Genomic DNA, 25,166 nt, shown 5'->3' on the forward strand with positions numbered 1-25,166 from the left:
GGTCTTGAAGGAGTGGCTTTATTTAGAGGGTGTCCCATGGGGCCCAGAAACACAGTCCTCTTGGTCACCAGAACCAGGTGGTTCAGGGTTATTTCCTGTGTAGGCTGTGAGTGCCCTTCTCTGTGGCTGGGCTATGACTGATGCAGGTACACTGGTAGGCAGGGCTGGCCTCCAGGGTGGCTGCAACTGTTGTGACTGTGCTTGTTGGTGAGGCTCCCCCCCACCCCGCCCACCGCCAACACTGCGTCCCCAGCAGGAGCCACCTTGGAGGGGTGCTAGTCCTGGCCGAGGCCATCACTTGGGCACCTCTAGATTCTCTGACAATGGCACATCCCTAGCAAACACCAGTCACCTGAGGTCCCCAATCAAGTAAACATACTTGCACAGTTTGGGGCACAGAGTTGGAATCAGGTTCTCCAAACATGACATTAGCCTTGGCACCCATTTACCAAGGAAGGACTTTGACTGAACTGTAGTGGTGGTGGTTCATTTGACTGAGTTGCTGTTGGGGGAGTTGGTTTTTCTTTTACAACCTAAAGTAGGGTCACAGTCTATGCCCTTCTTTTATGATACAGCCAGAAATATCACATTTTGTTTACTATGATTCTCTTGATATATCTGGTACAATTTGTGGATAGAAGGGTATACAGCAAAGTTGATAGGTAGTGGGAGATACATTTTGGAAGAGATGAGGAAGGAAAACACTTAACTGTGACAAAGGAGAGCAAGATTTTAGTCCTGACTCTGTCACTGTATATGGGACCTTGTCCAGCCCCACCCACCCTGGGCCTCCATGTCCCTATAAGCAGTCTGAGGGCATTTCATGATATTTGAGTCCCCATTCAGCTCTGACACTCTGTGATTCTTACTGGAGCCAGAGGATGCCCTTCTCCACTGGAGCATTATGGGGTGGGGGGCAGTCCTGGCCACTACAACCCCCTGGAAGCCCATTCAGGGGCTCTTTGCTTCATTGTGCCCAGCTGCACAGAGTGCCATGTCAGCCTTGGTTAGGTGGGGGTGGGAAGACAGCCAGTACTTCCTTCATTTGCTTGGCTGGAGGTCGGATATTTTCACTGGCATCCTGCCATGCTCTCTGACCTTCTCTGGTGGGGAAATGGTCTGCTGGGCACTGGTCACCTGGCCCATACCAAGTCTGCTGTGAAATACAGAAGGATCTAGAGGGCATGAGGCACATGTTCTCCGCCTCCCTTTCTAGGCCTCTTGAAGCAGATTTCAGAAAACAGTTTAAGAGCGAAGACCCAGCTAGAGAGAGAGAGAGAAAAAAAAGAGAGGCCAGAGTCTTACCCACAAGTTTCCAGAGTAAATTCCACCCCCAACATTCAGAGAATGTGGGGGAGGGGGCAGTACTGAGAACCATGATGTAACAAGTATGGCTAAAAAAGTCTCTGGGAAGTTCCTTGGCTAACTGGCAAGGAGACCCCTCTGCAGCCCACCCTAGGTCTTCCTCACTCGTTCCAACCTCCAACCCACTAGCATACACCATTTTGATGATGTGGGACCTGAGCTCTTCCAACTCTGCCCACAGGGGACTAGGAGGAAGAACCCTGATTCCAGTGGACAGAGGACCCCCCAGGACTCCACATACTTCCTCTCTGCCTAATTAAAAACTAAACAGACCTAATTAAAGAACATCCTTCCCAGTTAGACAGGCACCAGACAGTTTTCCCACTGGGAAGGCTCTCTGCCCCTCAAAACAAAAACATCAGGATAGTCCTTGGGATGTGCCTTAGTAGAGACGGGATGGAGTCCTTCGAATGGCTTTTTAGCAATAGAAAAACCAAACTCCAAACTATAGAATCAAATCACATTGTGTTTACACAGTGATTCATCACTTCATTCATTCATTCATTCATTCATTCACTCATATATTCATTCCTTCATTCACTCACTCACTTATTTGTTTAACAGACACTGACCAAAGGCCAGACCCAGGCCAGGCACTGTGAAAGGCTTTGGGCATAGAGCTGGGAACAAGAGTCACAGTCTTTGCCCTCAAGGCGCTCCTAGTCAGACAGTAGATTCAGACCAGAAGATCAGCAGCTAGAGTGTGTGAAGTGGTTTTGTTGGGGTCAGCTGTGGGGGAATTGAAGCCTCTTTGGGATGTCTGGATTTATGGAAGTACTTCCTCTTATGTTTTCTGGTTTGACCCTTGCCATAACAGTCTGAGGCAGCAAAGAGGTCAGTGAGGTGACAAGACTTGCTTAGGTTCCACAGATGGGGCCAGGAGTGGGACCTGGGTGTCTGACTCCAGTTCCAGGAGCCCACACTGGATGACTCTGGACTCCTCATTTAGCTGTGCTGAACTGTAGTTACTTTGCCATTAAGAGAGTGTGTAGCCACTAGCCAGCCCACTGCCTGGGGCTGTGGTGCAAAGGACCTGGAATGAATGGCCTGGAATGCACTTTCTGAGTGTTGGGCATCATCCACATGTTTAGAGTTATGATTATTAGCTCAGTGTGTCAGGTGCTTAGGATTTGGCATGAGTAAAAAGCAGCTCATCTGATGTCCAGCTAAGGAGGCCCCAGTTCCCTCATCATGAAACAGTGACTTATAACCTGGTGGGATGAGGGGCTGATTCATCTGGAGGAGTGGTCCCAGACTCTGCAGTCATGTGTTCTTCTCCATAACAGCGATTTGCATATGCTCCTTGAATGAGAACAGCTCATTCATTTATTTGTCCTTTTACTCATTTGTTCATTTGCTCATCCGTCCATCCATCCATCCATCCATCCATCCACCATTCCTCCTATCCATCTGTCCATCTATCTGTCCATCCATGATTCCTTCCATCCACCCACTCATCCATCCATCTGTTCATCCTTCCTTCCTTCCTTCCTTCCTTCCTTCCTTCCTTCCTTCCATCCATTCATCCACCCACCCATCCACCCATCCATGATTCCTTCCATCTACCCACTCATCTGGGGAAAGCTGTATCTTCTCTATCACCTGTGCAGCTTCAGAATGCATGTTAATGTAAGAAAGGCTCTGAGAGGTCCTGCAGGAAGGAACCCTGTTTACATCTCTTTAATGCAGTGTTGCCTAGACCTTTTTGGCCAAGGAGTGCATTTTCATGGAGTACCCATTAGCATCTTAGGGAATTAATGATTCGTGAAATACACTTTGGGAAGCATTCCTTTTAATTATAATGACTTGTATGGAATATTCATAAGATCTATTATATATGTACCTGCCTTCTTACATAGGAATGACTCAGCATTTAGCACTTTCTTGGAACATCATTGAACATCGCGATGAATAACACTCTATGACGATCTGTGTACGATCTATGATGATACACCGTCATTGACAGGAACTAGTGGAGGGACTCAGATTATTTTAAGTTCTCACTTTTCAAGACGTTTTGATCTTTCCCTCTTGTGAGCAGCAGAAGTTACTGCTTTTTATCATTGTTCATGTCCCTGTTTGAGATTTCTATGAATTGAAAAAACAAAAAAACAAAAAGCAAAGAACAACCTAATTATGATTGTATATAAAGCAAGAGTAAACAGGCTCTGAGGCGGACCTGACCTTATCTCTGTTTTTCATAATGGTCTTAAAATTTAGTGTATGCATCCCCAAAGGCAAGGGAATTAAAAGCAAAAATGAACTACTGGGACCTCATGAAGATAAAAAGCTTCTGCACGGCAAAGGAAACAATCAACAAAACTAAAAGGCAACCAACGGAATGGGAAAAGATATTTGCAAATGACATATCGGACAAAGGGCCAGTATCCAAAATCTATAAAGAGCTCACCAAACTCCACACCCGAAAAACAAATAATCCAGTGAAGAAATGGGCAGAAAACATGAATAGACACTTCTCTAAAGAAGACATCCGGATGGCCAACAGGCACATGAAAAGATGCTCAACATCGCTCCTTATCAGGGAAATACAAATCAAAACCACACTCAGATATCACCTCACGCCAGTGAGAGTAGCTGAAATGAACAAATCAGGAGACTATAGATGCTGGAGAGGATGTGGAGAAACGGGAACCCTCTTGCACTATTGGTGGGAATGCAAATTGGTGCAGCCACTCTGGAAAACAGTGTGGAGGTTCCTCAAAAAATTAAAAATAGACCTACCCTATGACCCAGCAGTAGCACTGCTAGGAATTTACCCAAGGGATACAGGAGTACTGATGCATAGGGGCACTTGTACCCCAATGTTTATAGCATCACTCTCAACAATAGCCAAATGATGGAAAGAGCCTAAATGTCCATCAGTTGATGAATGGATAAAGAAATTGTGGTTTATATACACAATGGAGTACTACGTGGCAATGAGAAAGAATGAAATATGGCCCTTTGTAGCAACATGGATGGAACTGGAGAGTGTTATGCTAAGTGAAATAAGCCATACAGAGAAAGACAGATACCATATGTTTTCACTCTTATGTGGATCCTGAGAACCTTAACAGGAACCCATGGGGGAGGGGAAGAAAAAAAAAGAGGTTAGAGTGGGAGACAGCCAAAGCATAAGAGACTCTTAAAAAATGAGAACACACTGAGGGCTGATGGGGGGTGGGAGGGAGGGGAGGGTGGGTGATGGGTATTGAGGAGGGCACCTTTTGGGATGAGCACTGGGTGTTGTATGGAAACCAGTTTGACAATAAATTTCATATATTGAAAAAAAATTTAGTGTACGGATTTTGTGCTATGACTTTTAGCTGCCCAAAGACCTTTGGGGCTAATTTCCTGATTTTCATCTCTGGTCTGGGTCACTGAGTATGTGGGCTATGACCCTTCGATGTATAGTATTACTAAACTCCCAGAAGAGGGAAGTCCTCTGTGACTCATTTGGAGTCAGTACTGAATAAAAATGTTGTCTTCAGGGTCAGATGGACCTACCTTTGAATTCTGACTCCACTTCTTCCTAGCTGTGTGATCTTGGGCAAATCGCTAAACCTCTCTGAGACTCAGTCCCTTTATCTGAGGGTGGGAATACCTGTCTCACAGGTCTGTGGTCAATAGTAAATGAGACCGTGTGTGTGAAGTGCTTAACAGAGTACCTGTCATACAACAGGTGCTCAGTAAATGGTAGCTAGTGGCAAGATGGGGCCTAGGGTGAGGCAGGAGAGGCACCCAGGGCACAACATTTTAGGGGACACTCTGAGACTTGTACAAGTATAGGGTCAGCACCTGAGAGTGAGTGCCGTCTTGAATTTTGCTTCCTATGTGCCTCTCTTGTCTCATCCCCGGGCGGGTGATATGCTGTCCTGGAGGCTTCTGACTGGGTGGGAGAGATCCCTGCTTATCCCAGAGAAGCAGTCCCACCACCTGTAAGGGTCTCCCCACCTGAGGTGGCAGGGGCACCCGCAGGGAGGGCTGGCTCCGGATGAGGAAGGGTGTATCCGGGGAGAGATGGGACTGAGGGAGGAGCCCAGTGGGAAGGCCAAGGGGCTTGCTCGCCTGGGGTCCTCCAAGGGCAGGAGCCACCATAGAGCCTTTCCCCTCCGGCCCCTGAGCAGAGGTGGCACCTCAGCCAGCTGGGCTGGACCCCTGCTTCCCTATCAAAACTTTTTAAAACACAAACAGTGTCAAGAGCAGCATTTGCATAAATCTCATTAGAAAAAGTGCAAGTTTCATAAATCTTGTGATAAATTAGCGCGATATCATTCTCAACGTGATGTATTAATTTTAGGGCAAAATGAATGGTGCTGTGATCATTGTGGGTAATTATGAGTCTCCTCAAAGAGGAAGTGATTTCTGGAGGGACTTTTCTGGCCTCCTTCGCGGTGGTGAGTGGGAGGTGGAGCAGGGGTGAGGGGAAGGGTGTCTTTCTCACCTGCTTCCCCGTGACACCATTCTCAGTTTCTGAGTATTTTTTCTTGCCGTTGGGAGGTAGAAAAGGAGCCTCTGGGCCTTGGGCTCTGGCTAAGGGATGGGGCACAGGAGGGGCTGGCATTCTGAAGTCAGACCTTAAGGTTCAAATTCCCTTTGAAAAGAATTTTAAATGACTAGGACCTGGAATCTGGCGTGCAGCCAGGCCTGAGACCCACTGGACTTCCCATCGTTGGCCAGAGAGGGAAGGGACACGCCGGAGATAGCAGCTGGTTAGCAGAGACTGGCCGCCACCTTCGTGTTCACACTGCGGGTAGGGGCTGGTGACGGGGGGGGGGGGGGGGGGGGGGGGGGGTAACCGCGGCCTCATTCAGAGCCGGGGGAGTGTGAGCGTTGACTAGGGCACTGGCTTGGGCAGGAGGGAGAGTGCCAGGGTTCCTGTGAGCAGGAAGGAGTCAGCACGTGCCTACAAATGTTTGGATAATCTCTTTGTGAGCCTTTAAAGGCCTGCAGTGCTCTGTTTATTTTAATGATAATGTCAAGTTCAATTTGCCGTCATTTTTCCACATTTCCTTTTGTAAAGTTAATTGAACAGTTCAATGAATTGAAAAGTTTCAGGAGAAGGGAAAAAAAAATACCCACCCCACTATTATCACTGTTATTAAATCTGGTAACTACCGCTTGGCTCTCCCGGCCCCTGTGACAGGACTTCAGCCCCCCTGGGCCTGGGAGCAGAAGAAGCAAGGACTCAGGAAGGTCAAACAGAGCATTCTGGAGTCCCTTTATTCATGGCTGCTTTTTGTTCAGGCTGCTATTTCTATGCAGAAAGGAGTATCCAGTCCAGCCCAGACCCTGGCTGTCGGGCCTGACAGGTGAAGAGATACCCTGGGTTTCTCGACCAGTATGGGAAGCCTTGCCAGATGGGGCTGGGGTGTCTGTGCCCTTCTCTCCTCCACAGTGCCTTGCACATGGCCTTGTACATGGTGTGGCAAACGGGACCATAGTCTTGTAGGTATTTTAACTGGATGGGACTTAAAAAAAAATTTTTTTTAATGTTTATTTACTTGAGAAAGACATGGAGAGGAGAGAGGGAGAGAGAGAGAGAGAGCACACAAGTGGTGGAGGGGCAGAGAGAGGGAGAGAGAATCCCAAGCAGGCTCCACAATGCCAGTGCAGAGCCTGACGCAGGGCTCGAGCCCACGAACCACGAGACCATGACCTGAGCTGCAATCAAGAGTCGATGCTCACCCAACTGAGCCACCCAGGCGCCCCTAACTGGATGGGACTTTAATGTGGTGTGGTGGGAAGGGTACTGGGAGCCCAAGACTGATCTGAGTCTCGCTCAGCCCTGCCCCCTGTCGCCGTTAGCTGGGTGGCCGCGGACTCGGCACGGAGATGCCCGGCCCCGCTTTCTCCTTTGTAAAATGACTTCACTGGCCTCATCGAGAATGTGAGTGTGGCGCGTGTACAGCTAACCTCCCGTCCCCTGCTCACATCAGGTGTCTAATGAATCACAGTGTTCCTTCCTGCTGAACCCACGCAGCCTCGAGATCCTTCCCCATACAGTGCCCGTGCAGCCGCGACTGGGGGTGGCACACGAACCCCTGGCCCATTTGCCGGGCTTGGAATGGATTCTCCCCAAGGACCTGTGTGCTTTCGCCGTTGCCTTCAACTCCATCGTGGTGTCAGCGGGGAAAGGGAGCTCAGAGAGGAGAATGAGTGTCCCACGATCACACAGGAGGTCATTGCTATGAGCACCGACCGAGGCGGCCGTGTCAGTTCTATGCCTGACTGCTTCTCTCTGTCTTATTTAGAGGGATTTCACCGAGGCCATCTTCCTCTCGAACTGTCTTCTGTGCCCTTTGATCCTGTGTCCCGTGTCCTCACTCCCCTGCCAAGTGCTCATCCTGGGGGTCACAGCCCATGCGTGAACCAGGGCAAAGGGTAGGAATGGGGTTCTTCGTACATATGGACTGTGACCAAACCCCACACCCCTGGCTCACGCTTCCCCCGTGTGCCTGTGAGAGGCCAGGAAAAGCATGTAATGTCTGTAGCTGTGTCCACTGGAATGTCGACTCCAGGAAGGCAGGGACTTCTGTCCGTTTCGTTCACTATTGTATCACCAGCGCCCAGGACGGAGCAGGTGCTAGGCAGCGTTTGCGGAGTGAATGAATGAAGGACTGTAGATGGCGTCACCGGGGATTAGATGGGTGGCTGAACAATCCCACTTCTGTCATATGCTAGCTGTGTGACTTCAGGCAAGTAACTGAACCTCTCTGTGACTCATAAGGTTACAGGGGCTTAGAGCACATTGATGGCTGCCTCTGGGCCTGGCAGCCCTTGGCAATGATGCTTTTATTTGTTCTCTTGTGCCAGAAGAGGAAGAGCTCTGAGTTCTGAGACTCGGGGCCACGTCCCTCAAATATTTTTATGTCTGATCTTTCCTCTTGGGCTTTATTGCTTTAAAACAACAACGACAGGTCGCTCCTCCTCTTCCCTGCCGCTAAAACTTCTGGTTTATATCATCCCGCCCTGCTTAATGTCTCCTTCTCTGCTGAATTAGCTTGTCCCCTTGGCCCTCGGACTCCTGCGTGCCCCGGTGAGCCAGCCATCCCTTCTCTGACTCTCACGAGGGACTCGCCATCTTGCTAGCTGGTGACAAGCAGGCTGTGGCAGGGTGATGGAGGAGGGGGGGGGGGCCCACAGTCTCTGCCTCAAGGGTACTCCTCTTCGGCCCAGCCCAGTCACCCAGGGGTCCAGGGTGGCCTAAACTATGGAGGGGCCTAATACACGGAGGGGGTCTGGGGGGGTCGGTCTCTGGCGGGTGAGCAGAGGGCAATGCTTAGCTTCTCAGATTAGGGCTTGGATAAAAGGCTTTGCGATAGAAGCCGTGAGGGTGGTGGAGGTGAGTCAGACCGACTAGAGTTCAAATCCTCGTGCTGCCACCTCCTAGCTGTGGGACCTTGGGTCGGTCCCTTTACCCCTCCGCACCTCGCTTCTCTCGTCTGCATAGTAGGGACGCTAGTCCCTCTCTGTGGGGTCACGGTGAGAAATAGATGGCAGTGGGAATGAATGAAAACCACTGGGCATGGCGCCTGGCAACCAGTAGATGCTCCGTGAGTGCTGGTTTCCTTTCCGCCTGACCGTTCGTGCCATCTGCTCTGAGGGGACCGAGCTGCAGGAGAGGGAGAACATGGCCATGGGTTTTGCAGACAGACGGTTCCCTTTATCCAGAGCAAGGGTTTTCTGATGCGAGTGAGGAGGCGGGTCAGCAGAGGCAGGCTGGGGGGCCACTTGCCTCTCAGGAGAGGGGGGGTCTGCGTCAAGGCTCTCTCTGGCTTCCCCCGGGGGGATAGAGCAGGGCCTAGGACGCGCCAACAAACACCCAAAACAAAAATCAGCTCCTCGGAGGTCAAACCAAGTTCAGGCCCCTGGGGTGGGGAGGGGGATATGAGGAGGAAGGAGCCTGACTGAAGGCAGAAGAATGGGGAGGGTGAACCTAAGACAAATGAGATTATCCGCAGGAATCAAGACTCTTAACAGGCCTGTCTGATCCCAGAGGAGAGACAAATGAGATTGTAGGCTCCAAGGCCAGCCCAGGCTCTGGGGGGCTCGTCCTGGGGGAGAGGCAGAGGGCAGGAGCCCCTGGCTGTGACAGAGACCAACACCAGTGCCGCTGGGCCCCCCGGACCAGGAGGAGAAGGGTGGGCTTGGGGCTTGTGCGGCAGATCCCGTGGCGATGGGGAAGGGAGGGTGGTTATTCTCAGAAAGACCTGGTCGTAACCCATGGCGTGTAATCTTGGGTCAGGGCCCATCATCTGCTTCTCCTTGACTCAGCCACTCACCAGGGCACAGCCCTGTCCCTGCCAGGACCCCTGCTTCTCCCGCTGCACCATGGGGGGCTTTGTCTTTTTGGTTCTCACTTCGGCCGTGACCAGCCCTGGTTTCTGAGCTCGTCCGAAGGCTCCACGTCTGATTCTGTCCCTTCTCACTGCCCTGAGCCTGGTAGGAGCCGACTACAAGGTCTGTGGCCCCTGGATGGGAAGGGCCAGTAGGTCAGGGCTGATGAGAAGTCCTTTTAGGTTTGCTTTCACACGCCTTTGCAGATTGGCCAGCAGTGGCTGCATACGACCAAGCGTCGCAAGGGGTTCTGGAGTTGACAATGGCAACAGAAAAGGGAGCCACGATCGATGAGCAGCGTCTGCTTGGGCAAGGGAAGGAACTGGCTAGCTCCTTGGCCTCAGGAGAGGAGCCACAGTTAATCCTGGAGGGGTGGGGAGGTTTGCCAAACATGTCCCAGGACATCAGCCTCCGTCTTCAAGGGGCGATGGCCATGCTGGGCCGCATGGAGGTACAAACGGCGGCCCAGGGAGTGCGGAGGGGAGAGAACCGTGTGACCAGAGTGGCATTTGAGGCACACATCTACAGATGACTGGGACTGAGGGGCAGTGGCAAGGAGGAGTGGCCTTCCAGGCTGAAGGAACAGCCGCACAGCATAGGAGCGTGGAGACCACAGCGTGCCTGAGGGAGGGCAGCTGCCTGGCGGGCCGAGCCCCAGGGACGCAGTGGGAATGTGACTGGCCAGGAGGCTGAGCACAGGTTGGGAGGGCGTCGGCCGCCTCGGGATGGAGTGCGTTGAATTCTGCGGGCGCCACGGGAGGGCTCAGAGCGGGGGGCGGCACAGGCGGGGGTTTGTTGCAGGAGGAGGCTGCCGCCGGGAGGAGTGCAGTGTTCTCTGCCCTCCATCCATCCTGTGGCACCCTGTCCGTGTTCGGAGAGCCGAAAGCTGTCACCTTCCCCCGTCCAGAATAAGCACCAAGCCTTGCTGCTACCGCGGCCCTGCCTAAGTTTCTGGCCCGCCCCTCGTCTGGCAGGCAAAACTCACAGCTCTCCGGGAGCGCCTGACACGCCACCCCCAGCCTGTGCCCCTCGGTGCAAATAACAATAATAGTAATAGCAGTCATCTCGGCGAGCGGCGTGGGCCCAGCACGGCTGCAGGGAGAGCTGTGATTGTCCAGCCCTTGCCAGGAAGACGGACGTGGTCTCCTGCTGAGGGGCTGAGGCCACTGTGGGGATGTGTCGCCAGCCTGTGCCTCCCAGGTGCATTTGTAGCCTACTGAGTGGATCGCCACCCCAGCCAGGGCCCCTGGATGGGGTCCCTGGCCTCAAGGATGCGGTACACAGCCCCCAGGATAGGGTCCATGGCCCAGGATGGGGAGGATGGTCCCAAGATAGGGTACATTACCCCTGGATGGGGTACAGCATCACAGGATAGAGTACATGGCCCCAGATTGGGGTACACTGCCATAAAGGATCGGGTACAGACCTACTTCTTGAGACACTGGGCCCCCAGCCAGTGTCCCACTATGATTCTGCCTGCGCCCAAGCACTACTGGTTTGGGCATTGTTAGGTTTTGATTAGCCATGCTTTTTCCTGTCCACTAGTATACATAATTAGGAATTAGCTGGCTATACTCTCTCCCTTCCTTGTGGCTCACAGATCTACACAACTTTGGGGACTGTTGTTGCATAGGACCTCCGGCAGTTGGCAGGACTCGTTTGTTCACCCAGCGGCCCTTAATTGAGCGCCCCTAAGATGCCAGCCCCCGGAGGTACAGCAGGGAACGTGACAGGCCAGGCCGCACCCCATGGAGCCGACATGGGTAGGCTTGTGTGGCAGGCAGGGGGCTGGGGCACGCAGTCTACAGGTCAGGTGAACAAACAAAATCAGCTCCGAGCAGGGAGAGCCGTGAAGACCGTGACACGGGGTGCAGGGACACAGAGTGACGGGGCCTCTCTTTAGATAGACTCTCTCTGTATGATCGAGTATTGGAGAAGGCCTCTCTGAGAAGGTAGCCCTTGGACTGAGAGGTGTATAGTGAGGAAGCTGCCAGGGTAGGGACACTCCCAGCCGAAGGCACAACCGGGACAAAGGCCCTGGGGCAGCCACAAACTGTTCAGGAACAGAAGGAAGGGCCAGGGAGGGGCCAGTCCAGGAGCCTGTGTGTGATGCGGTGGGAGGTGTCTCAGGCCAGATCGCTAGGGCCTTGCACATAATCTGATTTAAGTTTTGGTTTTGAGTTCTTTAATGGTGGTAAAATCCACGTAACGGAAAATTTGCCATCTTAGCCATCTTTGAACGTTCAGTTCAGTAGCGTTCAGCGCATTCGCGTGGTTATGTAACAAGTCTCCAGAACTCTTTCCATCTTGCAAAACTGAAACTTTGCACCCGGTGAACAACAGCCCCCCATTGCTCCCTCCCCCCCAGCCGCCGGCAGCCAACCTTCTACTTCCAGAGTCTGTGAATTTGACTACACTCGGTCCCTCGTGTAAGTGGAACCATCCAGTGTTTGTCTTTTGTGTGGCTGGTTTACTTCACTGAGCACAGCGTCCCTTCCTTTTTAAGGCTGAATAACGTTCCGTTACATGTATGCGCCACATTTTCTTTATCCATCCTTCCATCGATGGACACTTGGCTGCTTCCACCTTTTGGCTGCTGTGAATGATGCTGCTGTGAGCATGGGTGTCCAGGAATCTCAGGTCTTCAAAGTCCTGCTTTCTACCCATGAGGTTAAGCTTGCCCCCGACTCCGGGTTGGGCTGGCACAGAGTGGAGAGGGGCTAGCCTTGCTGAGCTACCTTTCCCCGTGAGGCCGGGGCGGGGGTGGGGGCGGGTGCCAAGAACAGAGAGTCCTCCCGCAGCACTGATTGAGCCAAGAGCCCGAAGACTGAGCCTTTAAATCATCCTGGGGCCCGAGAAGCTTTTCTCTGCATCTAAAATGTGAGCCATAAACCAGGCTGACTTACAGGCAGTACTCGCCGGTCTGCTTGTTTATGGCCGGCATCCTTTCTGATCGGTTGATGCCTATACTGTGCCCATTGTTAAATATTTGAATATCACCCTGCTATAAACCAGTCCCCCGACTTCCTAACCTGGCTGTGCGGCGGGGTCTCTTGTAGGGAGAGCGGGGCTGCTATTTAAACGTTCACACTCTGGGGGCGCCTGGGTGGCGCAGTCGGTTAAGCGTCCAACTTCAGCCAGGTCACGATCTCGCGGTCTGTGAGTTCGAGCCCCGCGTCAGGCTCTGGGCTGATGGCTCAGAGCCTGGAGCCTGTTTCCGATTCTGTGTCTCCCTCTCTCTCTGCCCCTCCCCCGTTCATGCTCTGTCTCTCTGTCCCCAAAATAAATAAACGTTGAAAAAAAAAAATTAAAAAAAAAAAAAAAAAACGTTCACACTCTGGGCTCTCCTCGGGCCAGCAGAGTGAGCGGGGCCTGGGCATCTGTCTTGTTACAGGCTTCTGGATGATGCTGTTGCCGCAATTTTAGGGGGTATCTTATGTGGGTTCCCCCCAAAGCCTTGTGATGAGGGTTGAAGTGCAAACCATTTGTTGGGAAGGGATTCTGGAAAGCGTAGGCGGGGAGCGAGGAGGTGAGACAGGGAGAAGAAGCTTGACCAGCTAGACACCCTGCCCCCCCCCCCGCGCCCCCGCTCTGAGGGCCACTGGAGCTTGAGTCCCGATGGGGAACTCAGAGAGCCAGCGTATAATGCGGCCTCCGCACCAGCCCCCGAGGGGTGAGGGAGCTGGAACAATTATCTGCCAACTCTTCATCCGAGGCTTTGCCTCAGTCATTCTTTGAGCACTGCAGCCAGAAGGCCAGAACCCTCAGGCACAGGGTCCCCAGGCTGGCATTTGGAGGTCGGGCTGGCGTGTGTGACATTGGGATGTGCTGAGGCCCAGCGGGCAGGGTACCGGTAACATCGGGTAGGGAGCGCTGCCCAGTTCCCATCTCTCCACCGTACAGGAGGCGCCCAGCCCCGGTGAATCACCGAGTGTCCTTCCTCCCACTGGAAGGAGCTCCAGGCCTCATCCCTTGCTGGTGAGATGCACCATATCATTGGTGCAGTTGCTGTGGAAGATAATTGGTGGGTCCTTAATAAGTTACATGTAGAATTACCACAGGACCCAGCAATTCTGCTCCTAGGTACGTATTCAAAAAGCGCTGAGAACAAGTGTTCCAACGAAAACTTGTCCACAACTGCTCATACCAGCGCCATTCACAATAGCCAAAAGGTGGAAACAACCCAAACGTCCGTCCGCGGATGAACGGATAGACAAAATGTGGTATCTCCATACGATGGAATGTTACTCAGCCATGGAAAGGGATTAATGTATTCATACGTGTCACAACAGGGTGAACCTTGAAAACTTTATTCTGAGTGAAAGAAGCTAGACCCAAAGACTACATCTCAAATAATTCCATGTATATGGAATATCCAGAACAGGCAAATTCAGAGGGACGGACAATGGGTTAGTGGTTGCCAGGGCAGGGGGAGGGAGGAAATGGGGAGTGACTGCTTCGTGGGTTTGGGTTTCCTTGGGGATGAGGAAAATATTCTAGAAGCAGATGGTGGTGGTGGTCGGGCCACACCGTGAATGTACCGATATCACTGAATGGTATGCGTTAAAATGGTTAACGATGTAGTTTATCCCAGTTGTACAACAAAACAAAGCCAAACTCCAGGTATTCCAAAGCCTGAGTCGCAGGGTGTATTGCCAGGAAACAAACTTAGAATGTGGGATGTGTACCCCATGGTCCCATAGCCGGGATGGTTCTCCTGAGTGGCCGCTTCTAGAGCCATTGGGCTGGGGCTGGGCCCCATAGATTGGCCTCTTTCCCGGGTGAATGGTGCAGAGGTTGCTAGAAGCCTCCCTGTTGGAGAAATGAACCCCGTGCCCAGGAGAAGCCAAAGCGAGGCCCAGCTTCTACAGAGTAGCCGAACAGCCCCGGGCGGGGGAGCATGTGCCCAGCTGGAAAATTGCGGGGCGTCTTGTCTTAAATATAATATTAAATCGGCACCTTTAATTAGTACACTTAGAAAAGGTCACTAGCAATTACCTGGGACACAAAGAAGGCGTAAGCAGGCAAGAGCCTGCGAGGAAGCCGAAAAGGACCATTTTGAGCAGCACATAATTGAGGGGAAAATGGATAAAAGTCCGGGAAATTATAGGGTGGGTGACAGCAGTTGATGGCCCCATCCATGTCCTGCCCAGTGCCCCCCTTCTTGGAAGGGCCTGAGCACCAGGCCCGAGAGAGCCATTTGGGATATGAGACCGAGTCATCTGACCTTGGCTAGAGGGCCAGTGTGGTCTTTTCCAGAATCCCCTCGGCTACCAGAGAGCTTGGTCCCATATTCCCCACCTGGGCTGGCCCCTGAAGGTGGTTGGCAAGTGAAGTGTTCACTCCAGGGGGCTGCCATGGGCTCGTAGTGGACGGGCAGGACCTGTCCTCATAGGGAATCTCCCCAAGAAATTGGGAAGTAGGTCAGTGTTCCTCAAACTTTGCCATTAAAGGACACTTGAGGGTAATGGAAAGGATATGGGTATGCCTGGAAGTCACGGGGAGGCTGGAAATTCTTTTATTGCTTTAGGTTATGTCTTTAAAAATAAATTGTTAGACGGGGGCTCCTGGATGGCTCAGTTGGTTTGAGCATACAACTTCGGCTCCGGTCTTAATCTCACGGTTTGTGAGTTCGAGCCCCACATTGGGCTCTCTGCTGTCAGCACGGCGCCCGCTTCAGATCCTCTGTCCCCCCTCTCTCTGCTTCTCTCCTTCTCATGCTCTCTCTCTCAAAAATAAATAAACATTAAAAAAAATTCTCTTCAAAAAACAATAAATTGTTAGATTGTGTTCCAAAACGTTCCCATTTATTTTAGTATGAAACAATCGCGGGGCGCCTGGGTGGCTGTCGGTTGATCATCCGACTTCGGCTCAGGTCATGATCTCACGGTGTGTGAGTTCAAAACCAGTGTCGGGCTCTGTGCTGACAGCTCGGAGCCTGGAACGTGCTTCGGATTCTGTGTCTCCTTCTTTCTCTGCCTCTCCCCCACTTGTGCTCTTTCTCTGTCTCTCAAAAATAAATAAATGCAAAAAAAAAAAATTAAAAAAAATAAAACAATTGCTTGCCATTGAACAATATAGATGCCTTGTGAGGTGTTTGGTCTATCTATGACTTCTTCCTCCTTCCTCATCCAGAAAGAGCACTGTACTGGGAGTCTGGAAACTTGGGTTCTAGTTGACTGACTCTTTTTCCCACCATTGTACTTTGAGCAACTAGCTAAATGCCTTCAGCTTCCCCATCTCTAAAATGGGAAGGTTGGACCTGGACTCCCCAAAATGTCTCTGAGGTCATTCCAACTCTGTTCTATGATTTTCCTCCTCTTCCTCCTCCTCCTCCTACCTCCCACCTTCTCCCATTATCTTGGATGCTGCCATATCCTACTGTGTTGTGTGACCTTGGAGAGGACACTTTGCCTCACTGATCCTCAACTTCCTAGTCTGTAAAATGGGTAGACTAATGGCTACTAAACAGAGTTGCTGGGGGTGGTGGTGGTGGATTTCATGAGAGAACCCATGTGGATGAGCCTAGCACTGTGTCTGGCATATCCTAAGAGCCCAGTGATTGCCCAGTGTCTTCCTTTTCCAAGCGTTCGGCTTCTGGTTAGGGTCTGATAGGGTCATGTTCATAGAAATCCTGCATCTGGAGTTCACATATCAAGTGTTGAGATGTGTAGGGTCGTGGGAAGAAACATGGGCTCTGGACCCAGAATGCCTAGGATCTGAATTCCAGCTCTGCCATTTACTGTGTGCCATGGTTAATTACTTAAACACTCTTTGTTACCTTATGTGTTAAATGGGGAGAATAGCAGTAAGGATCGAATCAGAAAGTCCACGGAAACCCGTTAGCCCACTGTCTAGAATGTGGTTAGCACACAGAAACCTTAGTTGTCATTGTCGTGTTAGAACTGTCCTTTAGAAAAGCTCATTAGCGTTCTTTTCTAGATGATGGTCCCAGAGTTTGCAATCCTTTCTTGCTTAGCTTGATGATCAGAGCTATTCAGTAAACATAAGAATCTGTATTTGGGGAAGAAAGCATATCTGTTTCATCTTATAGGGGAAACTGAGGCTTTAAAAGCAGTGATTGGCCCAAGGCCATGATTCTAATCTAGCCACCCCTTTGAGAATCAGGCTATAGATCCTCTCTGCAGAAAGCGATACTGTATTCTCAACATTTTGCACAGTTCCTGGAGGCTTGAGGACCACCTGAAACTAAGGTGGCCAGCCAGTCCAGTTGTCTGGGACCTCCCGGTTTTAGTATGTGTTCCACCTCTATCCCAGACAAACCAGGGGGGCTGCGCACCCTGACTGAAGGCTACCTAGAGAGGGCTGTGATCGCCGGGAGAAGATGCCCTACGCTATCGCTGTAGGCCAGGCATCCTGGGGGCTTCTGGCCAGGGCTGTGTTTCCTGGGGAAGATGGACAGCCTCAGTCCTCTTCCTGGGAACAGAAACCTCACCTAAAGCCAGTCCTAGCCTGGAGTTCTTCGAAGCTGGGTCACATCTTCCTAACCTCTGTGTACTCCAGCACTTAGCACAAGGCCAGCACCTGGTCACTGTTGGGTGAATGCCAAGTTTTGTAATATATTCTGAATTAGAAAGGGTGCTTCCATTTGCAAAAGGCAGAAGTCCAGCTCATCTGACTCAAACAAAAAAACAAAAAAGAAGAGGGGGAGGCAGATTTATTAGCGCATATAGCCGAGAAGTCCAGAGGTTACAGCTTATATCAGGCACAGCTGTCTGCACACCCTCAAACTTTCAGGAGCCATTCTCTGTGCACCATTTGGCTCTGTTTTTCTCCTTGTGGGCTTCATTCTCAGACAGTCTCTTCCTGGGCAAGCCAAAGATGGCTGCCGGCGGGGCCAATTTAGCAACCCCAGCGGAAGGAAGGCTCCTCCTTCCCAGTGGTTCCAGCACAAATCCCAGGGCTGGCTTTGATTGGCTAGCTGGGGTCACATGCTCCTCCCTGAACCAATCAGTGTGACTAGGGAGATGGAATGCTTTGATTGGCTAAGGCTGAGATATGTGCCCATCCTGGAACAAAAGAATTGAAGGGCTGGCCCCCCATCTGAGCCACTCGGAGAAGGGGGGGGTCTCCAAATTAAAATCAGAAAAGGGGGGACAGGCACAGGTCACAGTTGTCCATTACACACCTAAAACGTGGTGAATGACACTTCCCGGTTATAAACACATACACAGTGATGAGTGGCCATGATGGAGGCAGGCAGCCTGAGTCAGAGCCCAGAGATGCACCGGGCTCTTACAGTAATCACCTGCTGGCGGTCTTCTGGGTGGCTTCTCCCGCTGGGATTCAGCCACCTGAGCGAGGACCAACCTCCCGTTTTTGCCCTCTGATCTCTCCCATGGCTCTTCCAGGTTCCTCTGTGACCCAGTTGCTGGCCCGAGACATGGACAACGACCCCCTGGTGTTTGGCGTGTCTGGGGAGGAGGCCTCCCGCTTCTTTGCCGTGGAGCCTGACACAGGGGTGGTGTGGCTGCGGCAGCCGCTGGACAGAGAGGTATGACCTGGCCATAAGCCTACCCTAGTCCTTTCCTGGGGGCGGAGGCAGACACTGAGGGAGAGTGGCTCCTCGTCTTTAAGGGGCTTTCCTCTGAGGCCCCATTCTCATGTTCAAGTAGCATTTTCCTGCCTAAATGGTGTCCTTCTTCCAGGGCCAGGGAATGGGGTTAGTTGGGGGTGTCCCCAAACAAGGGGCAACACTGGATGGGTAGGAAGGACAATGAGCCATAGAACGGTCGCTTCATAGTATGCACAAGTCTACCCCCACGAGCAAATGTTCCCCTAAAGGATATTTTCCAGAGATGCGGGAACGGGTGACAAGCAGCCCTTAGCAAATTAAGGTATGAGTTTGAAAACCCCAACCCTTGTTTTCTCCTTACATTTGATGAAGTGGCCACAGAGATGTCTAGTGACTTGCTCAAGAGCACACAGCAATTTAGAAGCGTAGCCCGGGTTAGAGCCCAGGGCCCAGGACTCAGGAGCTCAGCGCGCCTCTCTCTAACTCTGCCTTCTCCCCCTCCCTGTCTTCTCTTTCAGACCAAGTCTGAGTTCACAGTGGAGTTCTCTGTCAGCGACCACCAGGGGGTGAGTGTCTCCTGCAGCCCCTGCTGCCCTGGGAGGCAGGGTCCCCGGCTGTTGGGTGGAAAGAGGCTGAAGCCTCTGCAGATAGACAGTAAATCCCCACCCTTCTCTTGCCAGGTGATCACGCGAAAGGTGAACATCCAGGTCGGGGACGTGAATGACAACGCGCCCACGTTTCACAATCAGCCCTACAGCGTCCGCATCCCCGAGGTAGGAGCCCCCAGCGTCACGCTTGAGGGACACGGGGTGGGGGGCACGCGGTCGGCCCAGGGCCACCTGGGAATAGGCTGGAGCTGGGGAAAGGGCAGCTTGCGCTCCACATCTCCTGACCGCGCCTCAGCTGGGGCACCAGCTCTGGGCAGGTTGCTGACTATGCCAGCACCTCTGAGGGTAGGGACCCGCCTGCTGGCCAAGGAGAAGGAGTGATGGTAGCCTTAGGTCTGATGGAAGGCCTGCCTTGGACGAGACCCACCACTCCAGCTGGACGCGGGACAGGACAAGAGATGGGAGGGGCAGTGTGACCTCTTTCCTTCCATTCATAGCCAGTGCGGGCCTTGGGCGCTTGGGTTGGCAGGCCTGACCCCAGGCTTTCTTGCTGTGGCCAGAACGGGTCCCCCCACCCCCAGGACACAGGAAGCAGGTGGCTCCAGGAAGGGACTCTCTTTCCCTAGCCTTATGCTTGAGCCCCATTGTCTCCCTGGGCCTCTGCTCCTTTGGGTCGTCTGTGTACTCTGTGTTTGCATGAGCGCATACATGTAAAACCAAGCCATTGCTGGTAATTGAGAAGTAAAATTATTGCATTACAAACGGTTCATTAATGAGCTGGCTGCTGGCTCCCGATGGTACTCGGGTTCTCGTCGCTTACTGTCCCTCTCCCTGTGACTGATGGCAGTCTTCTGGGCTGGCAGTTAGCAATTCAAAGACCTTGAAGGTGGTGGGGTAAAGAGCTTCTACCGGGCGTCCCTCAGGCCTGCCCTCGGGGCTCTGGGTGGGGCGGCAGCAGTAAAGGGTTGGCATGGGAACGTTGAGAGATGGAATCCACTGGAGACAGGCAGGTCGGCACCACGGCATTAGAGTTCTAGCCCCTTTGTGTTCTATGTCACGGGATCAGGAACCTAGAAGCGTCTTCAGAAAGTATCTGTTCAGTGTGTGGATGAGAAAACTGAGGCTCATGGTGGAACAGTGACTTACCCAAGGTCGCACAGCTTTGACTTTGAGCCTCCTGATTCTCTGAGGGCAGCCTCAGATACCCTTAGAGGTGAAGAGACCTCGTCTCGTGCCCCCCACGTTCCTGTTCCTGGCCCTCCTTGCTCAGCTGTGAGCCAGTTGTCCTATGCTTGTGCCAGATGGCGGGAAGTGAGGACAAATGTGTGGGTGAGAACACAGCAGAGGCTCCCACGCCCTTCCCCTGATGGGGCAGGACAGGAGGAGGAGAGCCCGCGGTCCCAAGCATGGGGACACAGTGCCCTGAGCTGTGGCCAACGTGTCCGGGACTGCAGCTTGGCTCCGGGCCCCCTCTCATTTGGAAGTCTCCCTAATTTAATTAAGGGGCTCTACGTGCCAGCCTGCACTCTGGGCCCAGGCTCAGAAACCAAGGGCACGGCTCGGAGTTAATGAGCCTTGGACCCATTGCTCAGCTGCCATCCTGGCAGGCATGGCTGCCCTCTGCCTTCCCTCACAGGGGGCAGCGGGCAGCAGCAATGGCAAGGGGACGACAGGTCACATTCCCTCCTCCCCAGCCTTTGGGCTGAGGCCAGCCTTTCCCTCACTTGCCAGGAGAGATGTGACCTCCAACGCTGCCCTGCTGGAATCCCCTGGGATTCTCCAAAGGCCTCTGCCTCCAAGGAGAGAGCCTCTTCAGTCATTCATCTATTTAACAAATATTTATTGAGTGTCTGCCGTGGGCTTGGTGCCGTGCCAGACTCTCACTGCACAGAGACCTGGGAGGCCAGAAGAATGTGCAATGACAGAAGCCGGAACTGGAGGCAAGGGACCCCAGGCCCAGCCCCCCGCTCTGCTTCCAGATCGCTGAGTCTCTGCGGGCACGTCACTTAACCTCTCTGGGCATGTCACTTAAACTCGCTGGGCCGCAGTCCTCCTTATCTAATAAAAACAGAGGACAGACAGGATAAAGTGGCCTGCCTGATGCCCATCTGATGAAGAGAGGGTGGGTTGAGAGGGGCCAGTTACAAGGACACACAGTTCTTGGAGGAAGTCCTGTGGGGTTTACTTGCTCACGTGTAAACATCCCCAGGTCACCTGCTTGGCTTGATACTCGATGCCCTAGTTAGGGCTGCTCCGTGTGGCTGGTCGGGTGTGGTGTCAGCTGGATGGAGGCCTGGCCACTCCTGACCCGAGGTGGCTTGGCACTGACCAGCCCTGGCCCGGTGTGGTCACCCGAGCTAGCACTTAGCTGCCTGACTCAGGCCCCAGCTGGGGTACCAGCAGAGGGCCCGCCGGCTCCCGGCCCAGAATTGAGCAGGGCTCTCCCGCTGGTCTTGAGGTCACCCTGGCAACCTCAGGCCCCTGTCCTTGAGAAGTGTGATATGTGGCGGAGGCCCCACAGATGTGAACGGGATGAAAATGCAAGTCGGAGACAGAGGCAGGCACTGGAGACCCCGTGAGGTGTCAGTGCTGGGGGGGGGGGGGCTGCCAGAGTGGTCAGAGAAATCTCAGCAGGCTTCCTGGAGGAGGTGGGTTTCCAGCTGAATTTGGCCAAGGCGAGCCACGGAGCCCCTGAGTTGTACCGTGGAAGACGTCGAGACACCTGGGGTTTTGTCCTGGCTGTGCCAGCGACCGGCTGGGTGACACTCTGGGCCTATTGCCGCCCCTGCTGGCTTCGATGCCAACAGCTGTTAAACTGGGAAGGTGGACCAGATCCCTTCTTGGGCTGATATCCCATGGTCTGAGGATGAATCCCAGTGGGACAAGCTCCTACTTCTCCTTCCATACTTCATCATCCCTTAAGGGGTGGCAGACGAGCTCCAGGGGCTGTTACCATCTACTGAGCTCCTCTTGTGGTCACACCAGCTACCTGCACCCCATCCCTCACCTTCTCAACATTCGCTGTCCCCACCCCTAGGAGCACTGATAATTTGGGGGTCTCTTGTGCCCAGGACACAAGGATGGGTGTCAGGAGCAAGTTATAGGGAGGAAAATGCTAAGTTTACAGAAGAAAGAAGTTTCTAATCTTGAAACCTACTGCCCAGTCACCGCCCCCCCCCACGTTGTTTGGAAAGAGGGGGCCCAGGCTCTGCATTTTTAACAAAGTCCCCCGGGCGACAGCTAGCGCTGGAGGATGACATCGGTGGCCCTCCCCACCTGAGCCTGGAAGGTGCCAGGGCAGCCCATCCTCAGCTGCCTGGAGGCATGACCCACGGGGACCCACGTCCTCAGGCCCGGAATGGGGGCCGGTGGGAGGCCGGATCGAGGCCAGTTACTGCCGCTTTCTCTGGGAGCTCATTTGTCCCCGGCCCCCCAGCCCTGCCCCTCATCCCTCCTGAAGCCCCCTCTGCCCCGGCCCCGCCCCTGCTCGGGAGAAGCCAGACAGGTGTGTTTGGATTTGTTTGTTCTTGGTTCCCCTCCTGCCCAGCCCTCTCCCCTCACTAAGCTGTTCTACATGTAATTATCCATTTTATCAGGGTGAAAGGCCCTGCAATTCACTTGTCGAAGCCCTAACGAGGCAGCGTGGATGCTTTCAAGTCCGTAAAGAAAAGGGAAATCCTGCTAGAATTGGCAACTTAATTCACCAAGCCAGCCTCGACAGACCTCATTAAGTCCCCGTGTATTCATTTCAGGCTAATGGCTGTCATGCTGACTGCTGTTTGATTTGCTGTAATAGACTTTTATGGCGTTCCAATTTGCTCAAACGTGTTTGCCTGTGTCTGTGCCCAGCGGCACTGCTCCGCTACCTCCATTAGGGGCGTGTGTCCGCCTCGCTGACCTTCAGCACCTCCCCCGTCCACCGTGTCCTCCTGGGGCCACCCCCTCAGCCCTCCAGGTGTGCCCTGGGGAGGCGCCCCTGGGTCCGGGGTGTTCGGGCTGGAGGATGGGTGTGAGGTTAGACGTCAGATGCTGCCAGGTGTCTCCTCGGGTCCAGGAGTCAAGGAGGGCCTCCGTGATCTCAGGGACGGCCGTGTCCTTGAAGTTCTAACAAGTTCAGCCGCCTTCGCTGGCCATGCGAGGCTGCTACCCACCTGGCCTCAACCTGCCTTTCTCAACTTACCTGCTGGCTTCCCCCGCACGGATCGGCCCAGGGGCCGATTCAGTACCTGTGAGCCTGTGTCTGTGTCTCTCTTTTCTCTCGCTTCAACGCACACACATTGTACTTGTTCTAACTAGATCCGGAGTGTTTGCTTTCTGCTCTCAGCCTAACTCAATTCTGCCTTCCTTCGAAGCCCGGAGCTGATCCTGAGCCCTGATCTACTGAGCCCTGATCTACTGAGCCCTGATCTACTCAACTTTTTTTTTTTATTCTTTTTTTTTTTCTCTTTTTCTCTTTTTCTTTTTTTTTTCCTTTTAACGTTTATTTATTTTTGAGAGAGAGAGAGACAGAGCATGAACAGGGGAGGAGCAGAGAGAGAGGGAGACACAGAATCCGAAACAGGCTCCAGGCTCCGAGCTGTCGGCACAGAGCCCGACGCGGGGCTCAAACTCACGGACCGTGAGATCATGACCTGAGCCGAAGTCGGACGATTAACTGACCGAGCCACCCAGGCGCCCCTCAACTTTTTTTTTTTAAATGAATGCAGCAAACATTTGCTGAAAAGCTATGGAGCAAGGCCCAGGGATTCTAAGCTGACTTGGACATGTAGAGGAGAGCGAACGGACTCTGCCGCTGGCCAGCTGTGCAGCTTTGGGTGGTGACTTAACCTCTCTGAACCTCAGTTTTCTTCTCTATGAGACAAGAAACAATATTGGCCAGGTGGGGTCATTGTGAGGTGTAACAATGCAGGTGGGTAAAGCCCTTAGCCCAGTTTGTGGTACATTCAGTAAAATGCTGGTGATTAAGACCAAGGTCTTGTCCTTAGAGAAGGTAATCTTACAGAGACAAAAACATGTAAGAGGATGTCTAATGAGGGGTGCCTGGGGGGCTCCGTCGGTTGGGCATCCGACTTCGGCTCAGGTCATGATCTCGCGGTTCGTGAGTTCGAGCCCCGCAGTGGGCTCTGTGCCGACAGCTGGGAGCATGGAGCCCGCTTTGGATTCTGTGCCTCCTTCTCTCTTTCTCTGCCCCTTCCCTGCTCATGCTCTGTCTCTCTCTGTCTCTCAATAATAAATAAACGTTAACAAAGAAAAGAGGATGTCTAATGAGATATAAATGTACTAAATGCCGTGGTGGCTTAGGGTGTGCCAAAGCAGGATGGAAGCAGGAAGGAATGACCTGGTCTATACGCAGGGCTATTTATTTGGGACCTCACAGGATGTGTAGAAGTTTGGTAGTCTGAGAAGGAGATCATGGTGCCGCTGAATATCATATGCCTTCTGACCTTTCTTTAGCTTCTTTTCATATGTTGGAATTTCCAAAAGAGGGAGATGAACTCTAACCCCCGACCAGAGATCCTGTTGAGGAGGGACAGTGGCTGTTTGGGTACGTGTGTCCCTTGCAGGGACCCAGTCTTACCTAATGGAAATGCAGCTGGCCTGGAAGTAGGCTCCCTGGGTCCCTGCCCAGGTCACTGTGACAGGGAGGTCCTGCATAGATCTTTGTCACCCGTGGCTTCAGATGACCAGCTGTGAGATGCGGAGGAGGTTGGAGGAGGGAAGGTTGGACGGAGATGAGACAACAGGGGCCCGAGAGACTGAGAGTACTTGCCTGAGCCCCCGGCTGGGGGTAGGGTCCAAGCCAGGACTGAAGCCTTCTGGCCCTGGGTTCCCCTAAGCCGCATCGCCTCTCCATGTCATTCAGCAAGGACAGATGAAAGTCACTCCTCGCCGTAGCCCCTTACTAGAGACGGGAAAGCAGGGAGAAGGATATTCCTGGGGCCCGTTTGTCGGTGAAACAAAATAACTCATTTCTGTGATAGTAATAGTAAGTTGACACCGTGGTTACTGTTGAGAGTTTCCTATGTGGCCACGGCCACGCTTTCCGTGGGGGAGCTCACTGAGTGCTTTCTCCCACCTCACAGGTTAGCTGCACGCACGTGTTATTCCCATTCTGCAGGTGTGGACCCGGGACCAGAGAGGCTTGGTGACTGGCCCAGAGCTCATCAGGGCTGGAGCCAAGATGAGGAGAGACAGACCCGGGTACTTGACTTTTGGCAGGTTGGTTCCATTCTAGCCGAGAAATGGGAGTAATTACGCCCGCCTTGCAAAATCGTTGTGAGGATTAAAGTAAATGGGACTGCGGGTGGGAAGTACTT

The 25,166-nt window shown here is 52.8% G+C and overlaps 1 protein-coding gene across 1 annotated transcript in view; it reads left to right on the forward strand.

Moving 5' to 3' along the window:
* The window catches only part of CDH23 (cadherin related 23), a 415,376-nt gene that overhangs the window by 107,294 nt on the left and 282,916 nt on the right, over positions 1-25,166 (forward strand). Inside the window, exons 4-6 of the mRNA XM_047825054.1 lie at positions 18,078-18,220; positions 18,760-18,807; positions 18,922-19,014. Coding sequence (XP_047681010.1) covers positions 18,078-18,220; positions 18,760-18,807; positions 18,922-19,014 — 284 coding nt within the window. The remainder of the gene's footprint in view (positions 1-18,077; positions 18,221-18,759; positions 18,808-18,921; positions 19,015-25,166) is intronic.

This window comes from Prionailurus viverrinus, chromosome D2 (genome assembly GCF_022837055.1).
Source record: "Prionailurus viverrinus isolate Anna chromosome D2, UM_Priviv_1.0, whole genome shotgun sequence".
Taxonomy (NCBI): domain Eukaryota; kingdom Metazoa; phylum Chordata; class Mammalia; order Carnivora; family Felidae; genus Prionailurus; species Prionailurus viverrinus.